The sequence below is a fragment of the Rhincodon typus genome, chromosome 17 (genome assembly GCF_021869965.1).
Source record: "Rhincodon typus isolate 14 chromosome 17, sRhiTyp1.1, whole genome shotgun sequence".
NCBI lineage: Eukaryota > Metazoa > Chordata > Chondrichthyes > Orectolobiformes > Rhincodontidae > Rhincodon > Rhincodon typus.
Window position 1 is genome coordinate 32,218,787 of NC_063348.1, and position 12,611 is coordinate 32,231,397.

Genomic DNA, 12,611 nt, shown 5'->3' on the forward strand with positions numbered 1-12,611 from the left:
TGCTCAGTCTGTAAGTCTATTTAGAGTGGAGAGCAATTAACTGGGCACCTAAGGATTCAAAAAATAGGGGAATAGGACGAGAGAGGTGGTGCAGAAGTTCAACCATAAGCTTATTGAGTGATAGTGTAGGCTCCAGGAGCACATTGTCTACTCCTGCTCCTTTCTCTTCCACTCTGATGTACACAGTTCACTTTTTTCCTGTTTCTCCTTGCAACATACCTTATCTGCTTTCAGTTGCCGAACTTTGGCTTCCAGTTCTTGGAGACATTTGTCCCTTTCACAAAGTCTGCTCAGTTTAGCCTAGAGGCAGAAAGAATGAATATTTATCAAAAACAGCAATGAAAATGTACACAATGTTTTGGCAGTGTTAGTGACGAAGTTACAAAGCGAGATTCTATCACTACTAATCCGACAAGCAAAATATATTACTGCACTTAACATGAATTACTACAGCAGTAGCTACCTGATCGACCATCACTTTAAACACAAAGCTGGTCTGAGCTCACTTGCAAGTGATTCTTCCATTATCCTTTCCATAAGCCTGTGCTGGTTTCCCCTGCAAAATACACTGTACACTATACAAAAAGGTCAACACGACCACAGGTTGCTGCAACCACCAGGCATCTATCTGACCAGGTGAAGCAAAGATGATTTTCAGCAAATATCAGCAAATGCATGAGAAAGAGACATCCACTTTATCAACACTGTAAATGAGGTTACATGTCTAGGAATTGTTGTGATCCAGAGACCATCACTGAGTATCTTCACTCAATACTCTCTTTCATGTTTCAAGACTTAAGAAATATGATATAGATCGACACATGCTTGGACATAGCCATCCGATATCTGAGCTTTTAGCTGATGTTAAAAGAAAAACAACCACTTAAAAAAAAAAATTCCAACTTTAAACGCAAATCTCCTGCACTCTCTTTTGTCCCTTTGTCCCACTTTTCTCTTTCTTTAGTAAACTCTCATTTGAAAACACATCAAAATATTAGTGGAAGACAAAAGGAAAAACAAAAACAAGCTGCGAAGTTAACAAAGGAGTGAGAATAGACAAGATGAATCAAATTAGTATGCTATTTATTGAAAAGAACAATGAAATAAAATTGAGGAGGAATGAAGAATAGAAGGATGTTAAGAATGTGATATCATGCAAGTAGAATTAGGATCTTGAAAATGAAAATAACTACAATTGGATTTCTGGTATATTGGTTATCACTACCACAAACAGCTCCTCCTGATATTACATCTGCATCAATATTTGTAGCATAATAACTGCCTGGAAATCTTCTGGAGGTGACAAAGCATGATCTATGCTTGCTGTCTCCCAATGATAATTCAGTTGTGACTGGGTATGCAGCAACTGGAGAAATCAGAGATGGAAAGTCAATAATTGCTGCATTGACAAGTTCACAAGGAGAAAACCTTTCAGCTGTAAAATTATTTATAACCCCAGTCACGTAGTTCTCCACGCAGAACTACATTTTATTACTTTTGTTTTAACATATTGATAATCTCAGTCAAAAATGTTTTGGCTACACGATAGCCCGAGTATGGTGAGGGAATGAGGCAAGTTTAACAATAATTCCATTTGATTCAAGTTTCATGATGCACCAGTCAATAGATGTATTATAGATGGATATATTAAGACATGTAAACATGGATGATTTAGGCTTAATCTCAGCATTTTTGTTGATCTCAGCTTTAACGTCAGTTCTTATCCCTGGCCAACAAAAACACAAGGTTAATCAGCCAGCGTTCCTAACAGAGGACAATGCGGAGGGAATTCTGGAGATGATGGGGTCAGATAGTAAACTGTTCACAGCCAAATAACTTGCCAACACTCATTGTTGAGAACCAAATTTCAGAAGACTACTGTACAGTTCCAGCTTTAAGGAATTCTTTAATAGTAGCTACAGGGGAAAAGTAGAGAAATAGAAAATATTACTTGACTTACATCAACATTGCTTTCAGCAATTTTAACTGGTTGCAGAACACGTCTGATTGGTTCTTGTCCCGTCACCTGGTATAAAAAGATAGGATGAAAACAGGCAGCAGAAAGCTATAAAATTCTATCCAACCAACTTCGGATTCTCCCCCAAAGCAAAAGTTTGTACTGCATAAAGGATTAAAATACAAAGTCTTTACTAAAACTACAACTGAACATTCGACAAATTAGTTTTGTTATTAAATGCATCTAGTAAAAACCAAAGTAAGGTAAGGATGGACCAACTGAGGAATTATAAAACAAGTGACAGCCTAAGGAAATGACCAGCAAAATCTCAAGATCAAATAAACCTCACAAATTGGTAACTTGGTGATCACAGTGTGAAAGATGAGAAGAAGTACTTCCTCAACATTTTTACTAGCACTTCTGTGCCATATACTAATGTTTGAGATGAAGATTCAGGAGGTTAGTGGAGGTATCGGTGACAGATTTATTTCCCCCATTGCATGACCATTTGGTGATGGCATCTGTGGGCTTCCACTCTTGTTGACTATTTTCCAGTGACCCTTGCTTGAAAAGTGCACGTCCAAGTTATGGCTCAGAATGATGTCCCACCCTCAGCATTAGATGAGCTGCCCACCACCATCAAGAACAAAGAAGTGACCACTAGTGATGTAAGCATGTTAACACTACTGTTAAAATAGCAGAAGGAGAAACGATGGAGAAATCCTGTCATAATGGCCCAGTTCTATGTACTGTTTAGGTGGATTAAATGAAGAATGGCAAGATACTGATAGTCTGCTGACGTGTATTGAACTTTAGCCCCAGCTGACCGAATCCCTTCGGGAGGAAAGAAAATTGCGAAGGTGGTGAAGGGTTGAGAAAAAGCAAATGTATTTCTCACATGGTGGTCATTCTAATATAAACATTTAAGGATGAAGATCTACACAAATGTTGATGGCTAACCAAAGTATCATTGATAAATACATGGCAACCATACATCCAGAGTCTTTTCTTTACATCAAACGCCTCAAATTCTGAACAATTAACACATTACCTTCTGTTCAAGTTGCAAACAGTAATGGGTGTGTATTCTAGCTGACAATTTGCAGAGCAAAGTATTACTTTACAAACATCTGTTCTTCAAATTGTGCTACAATAAGCTGATAACATTCCTCCTCGGGTAACATTTATTTTGTCTGGATAAGGGATAATTTAACCCTATCTTCAGATTATTTTAACAATCCACAAAAAGACTTAAATCAACTCAGCCTCAGTAACATCTTTGCAAGGCATCCTGAATTATCCAAGTTGGTCAATATAAATTGACTGCAACAAATAAGGACAAAGCTTTTTGGTTTTAATCAATTGTATACCAACTACACCTTTGTGCTAAACTATCACAAGTAATGTTGATCACAGAAAAATTGAAAGTTATGGCACACAGTAAAATACTGAACTTTGCTGCCACAAACATGCTTTATGTTGCTTAAATTGCCTTCCTTAAAGGGGCAATATCTTTAAGAAAAATGTGGTTATCAGAGGGTGTGGGTGTATGCACATGTTATGTGCAAGCATGTGCACACATGTGCATGTGTTTAAACTTCCCAGTTCTTTTTGGATGTCATGAGATAAATTGCATTGAAATGTAACATTGCAGGAGCTTACATTTATTTAGAAGCAAAAGACTGCGCAAAATTATTTTAATAAATGGTGCCCCTTTAATGAAATCAAAACACACACTCACGTAAAGTACACACGAACACAGTTAGTTTTATAAAATCTTGAAAAGTTCAAAATAAATCCAGCCTTGCAGTCTGCAATGGAAGATCAAGCTTGAAATCAATATTTTAATTCACAGAAATGACAGCATAGACCAAATCAGTGAGAAAGGGGACACACTGAATTCTAAACACTGCATATAAAACCATGGTGGAAAGCAAGCTGCTGATGGAATAGCCACATGAACTTTTTTTCTCTAGATTTCAGCTGGAACAAGCAGCCTTACTTGAAAACTGGGTCGAAACCTTGGTGTGACTTTCGTTACCATTCTGTGTACCATGTTGATCAAAGGTATATTAGATTTCATCTGTTCCAAACAGAAGAGGAATACATTTCATTACAATAATGGCGACTGCTTCCTTAGAATCATTTAAAGTCACCAAAGTGAAATGTCACAATTTCAAACAATGCTTCAAAGTATGATGAATGTATCATACCATTCCATAAATAGTCCTCATCAACTGCCCTCCATCAGGTCATAAATGAACTTGTATCACCAACATCCTGCTAATATTTGTAATAATTTTAAATTCACCTTCAAATATCTGAAAGTTTCCACGTGCTTTCACTTGCATCAGCCAAACATATCGATAAAACCAGTCATTCGTCTCACCACTAGTTCAGAATGGTTGTTTCATTTGCTTAATTAACAGGAGTCGAGGCATTCAAAAGTAAATGGTTTGTGCTAAGCACTTTGAGACATTTTGTCATGCTAAGGTATTTTATAAAGACAAGGCATTATTATTGTTGGGACTTTTGCCAAACCTGTGCATAAACTGTTACAGTGCTGTAACAGACTCTGCCACTAGAGGGTAGCTCTAGTCCACAGAACATAACCATGAGGGATATGGTTGCCAGAATTTACCATCCAGTACTGTTGTTGATCTGGAACGCACATTCTCAGTCAGAATAGGAAAGCAAAACTCCAAAGCCGGATTGCATGTTCCAAAGGATCTCCTATAATACCACTGATAGTCATGCATATTAGCCCAAGCAATTGGAACAACTCACTTCCAGTGTCCGGGTTTAAACATGTTTAACTGAACCTTTTGCTGGGAAATATACAAATTTATTTCAAAATCATAACAAAAATCAATTTGCTCAGTGGGTTAATAGAAGCAAAAAATTTAGAAAAACATCAATTTTAAAATTAAAGTTGCACTGATAAATTACAGTGACTACTAAAATTCCACTGACTTGAAAGAAGTCTTCAATAAATTCAATGCACCAAAGTGAAAGATACTGAACCTATTTCTCACTGTCCAGCTAAAATTACCGCCTCACCCCTCATTTCAACACTCTCTCCTCTGAATGAGTTTGCTGCTAGATAATTCCAAAAGCAGAAATTAAATACATGAACTGAGTACGTAGGGCTGCCAAGGAGTGCACATCTGATATATAAAGTCAGATTTACTTTAGTAATATTATAATTGCAGCTCTGAATGGGAAAAATAGCATGTGCTTTTTACTTCAGAACCATGAAGAGGCAACATAATCTAGGAGGTACAACCGCAAAAGTGTTAGGAGATAGCAAGAAAAATGATAGTTGTTAAAGAGGTACACGATCGGCTCAGCTTTGTTAAGTCGATGCATTGAGTACAAAGTTGTGCTTAACTTTTCTAATACACTGGTTAGACCTCAACTGGAGACTTGTGCTTGATGCTGGGCACCACAGTTTAAAACAAAAGACATCAAGGTCTTGGAGAAAGCACAGAGCAAGTTCAAGTGGAATGCTTTGCTTAAATCCAAGAACTAGGATCACTCTAATTCAGGGCAGAGATTTGTTCAAGGTTTTCAAAATTTAGAAGGGATTTGACAGTTTAGCTAATGCCGTTTGCTATAAAAACCATTAACCTTGTAGCCATTTACTGTCCAGAACCCCCTTCCACAAAATGTGGGTAGCAAGATAGATTTTGGCTTAACTAGGATGTTGTCCGATGTTGAACAGTTTGCTAATATTTATGCATAACAAATGATCACATGAAGTGCATGAGATCTGATTGTTGTAATCATTCTCTACCAAGAATTAGCAGCTTTTAGGAAAGAAAGAAAGACTGGAAGTACAACTACCAACACTTTGAGGAATTTGTTTCTAACATTTTGTACAGGAGGAAGTTGCCATTGCATTGAGAGAAATCAAGAATTTAAATTGGATGACTGAGTGTTGCACACTGTTCTTTGATCCCTTGAAATGCTCATGTCAAAATAAACCGATGGGGTGGAAGTAACTTGACAGTGGAAGTGCTGCGTGAAATGACTTTGCACAACAGCAGTCTAAATCTCGGGAAGGAATTTGTAATACATAAAGCTACCGACAAGTTTCCACATGGTAGACTGGTTCGTAAGATGGATCACATGGGATCTAGGGGGAGCTAGCCAAGTGGATACAAAATTGGCTTGAAGGTAGGAGAGAGGGTGGTAGTGGGGTGTTGCTTTTCAGACTGGAGGCCTGTGACCAGCGCTGTGCCACAAGGACTGGTGCTGGGTCCGCTGCGTTCCATCATTTATATAGATGATTTGAATGTGAATATAGGAGGCATTGTTAGTAAGTTTGCAGATGACACCAAAACACGGTGTAGTGCACAGTGCAGAAGATTACCTCAGAGTTCAACAAGGCCTTGATCAAGTGGGTCAATGGACTGAGGAGTGGCAGATGGAGTTTAATTTAGATAAATGTGAGGTGTGGCATTTTCATAAGGCAAACCAAGGCAGGACTTTCTCCACTTAATGGTAGGGTCCTGGGGAATGTTGCCAACCAAAGAGACCTAGGGGTGCAGGTGCATAGCTCCGTGTAAGTGGAATCACAGGTGGACAGAGTAGTGAAGGAAGCATTTGGCATGTTTGCCTTCACTGGTCAGAGCTTGAGTATAGGAGTCGGCATCATGTTGTGGCTGTACAAGACACTGGTGAAGCCACTTTTGGAAAACTGCATCCAGTTCTCTTCACCCTTCTATAGGGAGGATGTTGTTAAACTTGAGAGGGTGCAGAAAAGATTTGTAAGGATGTTGCTGGGACTAGAGGGGTTGACTTATAGGGAAAGGCCGAACAGGCTGGGACTTCTTTCTTCTGGAGTACCAGAGGCTGAGGGGGACTTTACAAAGGTTTATAAAATCATGAGGGGCATGGATAGGGTGAATAGGCAAGGTATTTTTCCCCCGGGGAGGGGGGGGGAAGAATCAAAAACTAGATGGTATACCTTTAAGGTGAGAGGGGAAAGATTTAAAAAGGACCCTCTGCAGACAGTGGTGCGTGTCTGGAATGAGCTGCCAGAGGAAGTGGTGGAGGCAGGTACAATTACTACGCTTAAAAAGGCATCTGGATGGGTATATGAAAAGGAAGAGTTTAGATGGACAAGGGCCAAATGCTGGTAAATGGGACTAGGTCAGATTGGGATGTCTGGTCAGCATAGACGAGTTGGACCAAAGGGTCTGTTTCCGTTCTGTATGACTCTGACTCTATATCAAATTTTTGTTGTTTGATTATTGTCAAAATTGCTGCAGTCTTCTAACAGAATCTACCAGGTGGGTGAGTGGGGAGTGTAGGTCTAGTTTGAGACAAAACTATGGGACTGTGAAATTGCAAGAACTTTTCACAAGATGTTGCTCTGGGACATTCAGGAAAACAAAGCTGAAAAAAAAACAAACAAACAAACAATCTCCTATCCTGTAAGATATACCTACCACACAAGTGAAAAGTTCATATCACACAAGTGCACAGACAGGGAAAGACACATTCCACACATCCAACAGAAGGCGAGTAACCAGAGAACAGAGATTTAAGGTTCTTGGCCAAAAAGGCAAAATCTACTTGAGGAAAAGATTTTGTTTTAAAAAATTGCAAGCTGATACGACTTGCTTGCAATAATCCAGCTGAAACATTGATGGAAGAAATGGAAATAATGTTGTTCAATAGGAAATTGGACAAGTAATCAAAAAGGGAAACATTGTTTGGAATGGGGAATTAGCAGGTGAATGGTAGTAATTGGATAGGTTTTCCATAAAGCAAGGCAAAGTACAATGGACTCAGACATCTTTCCATAATGGATTACACTGTCTTACCATGAGACATAGAAACTGAAGTATGCTACCAGCCTAGTGAGTCCGCTTTGCCTTTCAATGAAGCCATGGCTGATCTGATCATCCTCAATTCTACTTTCCTGTCTTTTCCCACAACCTTTGGTTCTCTTACTAATTAAAAATCTGTCTCAGTCTTGAATATTCTTAATGAATCAACCTCCACATCCTCAACCATTCACTACCCTCAGAGAGGGAATTCCTCCTCATTGCAGTCTTAAATGTGCAACCCCTTTCTTATTCTGAGATTATGACCTTTGGTCTTAGATTCGCCCACAAGGGGAAACAACCTTCCTGCATCTACCGTATCAAGTCCTTTAAGAATGGATGTTTCAATAAGATCTTCTTTCATTCTTCTCAATTCCAATGAGTACACCTACTCAACCTCACCTCACAAGACAGTCTCTGCATACCCACTTTTAGCCTAGTGAACCTTGTCTGGACTGCCTCTGATATCACTTATAAAAACACTCTGTTTCTCTACAACATTTGAAAGACATCTGGATGGGTCTCTGAACAGGAAAGATTTAGAAGGTTATGGGCCAAATGCTGGCAAATGGGACTAGATTCATATAGGCTATCTGTTCGGCATGGATGAGTTTGACCGAAGGGTGTGTATATATGTATGACTCTAAATGCTTTATATTCAATATTCCTTGGAGGGCTCAAGTTTTGAGGGATTTTGGGAAATGGTTTTATTTTAAATTTTGTGGACACACCTGAAGTGGGTTGATTTTAAAGAGGCCATTAAGAGTTTACAGTTGATATTGACCTTTTTATATAAACAAGGACCCCTAGAAATCACACAACTAGTGATAACATCTTGCTTTGTTGCAGACCAAGCTGAGGCTGTTTTTAAACAACACTTGGCTTAAGTTCAGTTGGAAGGAAGTTGGCCAAGAACCAGCAGAATTGGAGGGAGGCCTGCCTCGTTGATCTCTCCTATTTCTGAAAAAAAAACTCTATATCAGTTCAGGGTGAAACGTATTTGTTCTTTTGAAAGAGCGATTGAAAGAACATCTCAGAATTGTATTTCTGCATCTGCAAGGCAGAGACAACCGTGCGTATTTAGTGACTTGACTACACATTCCTGAACAGGAAAGCCACAAATTTCAGAACAAGCCATGCTTTATCCTTTTGGTCAATGGATTATTCTTGAAAGTAAAGTTGTTATTTTTCAGAAAGGCAATAACTGAAGAAAAATTGCTTTGTCCCTTTTTTTCTGAAGCCTGTAAGCTTTTATGCTTCTGTACCACTAAGTTTCCTAATTATCACACATTTATTCAATAAGCTCTCCTTTCGATAATAAACCCATAATTATGCTCATTAAGAACCCCTGACTGATGGATTTTTTTTTCTTAATCTCTGTCAGGATTTAGGTCCATAATTGGTCATCTTGGTAACTGGGAAAAGTATTTTTATTTTATCTTGTGACACGGAGTAGTGGGACTAGCATGACATTGTATTTCTGCAGCCTGGTGATAGCATATGACTGATTTGTATGAAATGCTATAGGTTTATCAATTTAACAAGGTTAAAACATCAAATTAATAAAGAAGTTAATTCCATGTCAACTGAAAGTGATTTTAATGACACCCATTCTCCCTTCTGCCTATGTTTCGAGTTCCCATTTCCACACTTTTTTAAAAGCAGATAAATACTTAAACAGAAATGTAATTGTTAATTAGTCAAAATTATCAGCAAACATGCTAAATTTGAAAGAAGTTGACATTTTTCCTAAGCACAATAATCTGAATGGTGGTACTCATGGATCACTAAAAGTGGGGGATACACAACAAAAATTGCAACACAAACAGAAATAAAATATGTAAAAGTCACATTCATGAAGCAGTACCCAAAAACACTAACATGTCCAGAAACCAATCTGACTTGCACTGTGCAGCGAAGCACAAGCAGAGAAAACAGAATAGTCAAGCATATCTTAGCTGGAGCCACACACACTTGTGTGGAAAGTCAATTTGCTCTTTCATTTCCTATCTTCAACCCAATTATAGGCAACTCATAGAGCAAGTCCTTTTTTAAAAGGAATTTGCCAATTTTCTTTTTGACATTTTAGTCCTGAAGACATGAATTCCTATACATGTGTAATGGTCTCCCTTCTAATGCCTTGTGAAATGACCAAGAGCTTCAAGTGAGATCAGTAGACTATTTGGCCTTATGTGACTGGTTCTACCCAGCATGTGCAGACCTAAATTCCTAACAACAGCTACTCCAAAGTAACCAACTGCTGCCATAGCTGTTTTCACCTTCATTAACTAAAGGCATTGTAGCTAACTGCAGCACCTCCAAAGTTTCTTTGGATTAGATCAGTTATTACAGCTAAGTAAATCCTTTACTGAAGAGCCATTGACAAAAACCATTTGCTACATCACAACAGATCTCTGAAAAGATTTAATAGCATAAAAAAAATGTTGCTGTGGTTGGAATGAAGGGGAATGGGAAGGGCTCCCAATGGAACATATGTACTGGCAAAGACCAACTGGGCTGAATCACCTGGTTTGATTCAGTAGATCAAGGTAATTAGTCTGCAAACATTTTGGGCTGAATCGTGCTTTTTCTGGACTAAGTCCAAGTTGCACCAATTTCTTTGGAGGGTTTTTAAGCCATGAGGCCCAACAAATTCTCTCACTATCTTACCAAACTAAGCGCATTAACTACCTACCCCATCCCCATGTTCGATTGACCTAATTTTACCATGCACTATTGCCAGAATGACTTACCACTCAGCAGATAGCTGAAAGACCAGCATCCCTTGCATGCTGTGCAACAGAAAATGCACTGAAAATCTGACCTGCTCTGCTGATTGACAGACAGAAACCAACAATGTCAGAGAGGGGGAGATGGCACCACCACTCTCCAACAGGAAGTCTGAGGTCCTGGTCAATGGGGTGGTACAAAAGGAGCTCCAGCCCCTTCCCAGGTGACAGGCAGAGCAGACCATGCCACCAGATCCTGGCAGCTTGGTCAGAGGTCACCAACGCGGTCAATGCTGACGCCATAGTGTGGAATGTCCAGCAATGCCATAAGAAGGTCAACAATCTTCTCCATTGCACTAGGATTATGTAACACCTCTCTCTGCCACTGCACACACCTCCCATCAGGCTCAGGCTTGCTACACTCGTTATTGTCCACAACATCTTCCTTCATCCGTGCTCATCCACCACAACCCCAACACGAATAAAAAAAAAAGCATGGTCTCTGCAATGGCTAAGCATTACCCCAGGATAACTCACCTGCAGCAGCAACAGCACTGGCCACGCCCTCCTATTGCTCCTCACTCAATTCCTCCCTTTCTCTCAATCCAGGAGAAGACAACCATACAGACTGGCTTTGCCCTGTAGAATTGATTGGTGTGCAGCTCCAGGCCCCTCACTCCCTACGAAAAAAGGGTCCTGCTCTTCACTGGAGAAGAGCGAGAGCAGTTCTGCGAGGATGCCAAGACATTTACACACGGCTAAATGACTAAGTACCACTCTTTGTTCCACTATAACTGTCACAGTAACCCCGCTATCAGTCTCATTCATTTCACACCACTTCTAAATATTGTCCACGATGTCTTTTCTCTCGTGTCTTTCAGGTACACCCAGCATCTTTGGTACTCCAGAGAGAAATGCATGACTCTCCCAGAAGCCACCTCCTCAACTCCCTAGAGGGAAAAATTACCGAGGCCTCAGAAGAAGCATCAAAGCCACCTCCTGCATTCACCATCAGGCTAGATACTGACACCTCACTAGGAATATTAAGCCCAGAAAATGGGAGAGTACAGTCTGACAAACAGCTCACCCTGAAAGCTCTGCAGCAGGCCGAGGAAGAAACACCCCAGGCCATGGGCACTGCCGGAGATTAGGCCACCTGCTCAGTCCCAGGAAGGAGAGGGCCCTGTGCTGTCGACAATCAGAAACTTTGTCCACATGCACAAAGAGGAAGAGTAGCAGCAGACAGCAGTGTGAAACACATTGGCCCTCACTGCCCAGTGCAGCAAGCCATGCAACCAGTTGCCATAGAGAGGCAGGTTTAGTCCCCTCAGGGTCTTGCTCTCCACTGCCCCTCAGGATCAACGGCACAGCAACAGGGAGACAGAGCACTTGGTATACAATATCATTGCCCCTTCCTGTCAAGGAGTGACAGCATGGTGCCAGGAGGCTCCCAGTCAAACCAGGAATGACACAGTCGTTCAGAAGTCTCCTCTCGGGGAACACCAGTGGTTGATGTACTGTCCACCTCCACCCTCCCTCCACCCTTGGAAGTTCACACTAATGAGAGTTCGCTGACTTTTGGCAACACAAGTGCCCTGGGGTCACTCAAACAAAACCTTCAGGTCCAACAGTTTCCATTGGCAAACAAGCTCCCTCAATCCCAGCTGTGGGACCAGGGACACCACTAAGATGTAGTAGGAGCAAGAGGAAGAAGGTGACCTATCAAGTTTACTTTGATAGCACAGCTGACAATGGATGGCGAATAATTTTGTACTTTTACAAAAATTTCATGACCACAGATGATACTCCTTGGATGGGGGCCTGGGCTAAGAGCCCGCTACATCATGTGGAAGCAAGAGGATCAATGTGTGTACATGGTAATGGATCAGCTTAATGCCTGTGAACTGCTTCATACAACATTCCTATACTTTTGTGGCCTGTGTTCAAAAGTTTAGCTGTCAACGGGTTGCCTAGCAGTTTCTGTAGCAGGGACGTGCAATGTACAAAAGGGGCGATGCATTGGAATGGCCAGGAAATAGGGACCTGCAAGTCTGTGTAATCAGACTCATACTATGCATGACAATGTTC

At 40.4% G+C, this 12,611-nt stretch overlaps 1 protein-coding gene across 1 annotated transcript in view; it reads right to left on the reverse strand.

Moving 5' to 3' along the window:
* Window positions 1–12,611, reverse strand: part of plekha7b (pleckstrin homology domain containing, family A member 7b) — a 419,580-nt gene that overhangs the window by 61,817 nt on the left and 345,152 nt on the right. Inside the window, exons 12-13 of the mRNA XM_048606908.1 lie at window positions 1,961–2,026; window positions 220–300 (exon numbers count right to left, since the gene is read on the reverse strand). Coding sequence (XP_048462865.1) covers window positions 220–300; window positions 1,961–2,026 — 147 coding nt within the window. The remainder of the gene's footprint in view (window positions 1–219; window positions 301–1,960; window positions 2,027–12,611) is intronic.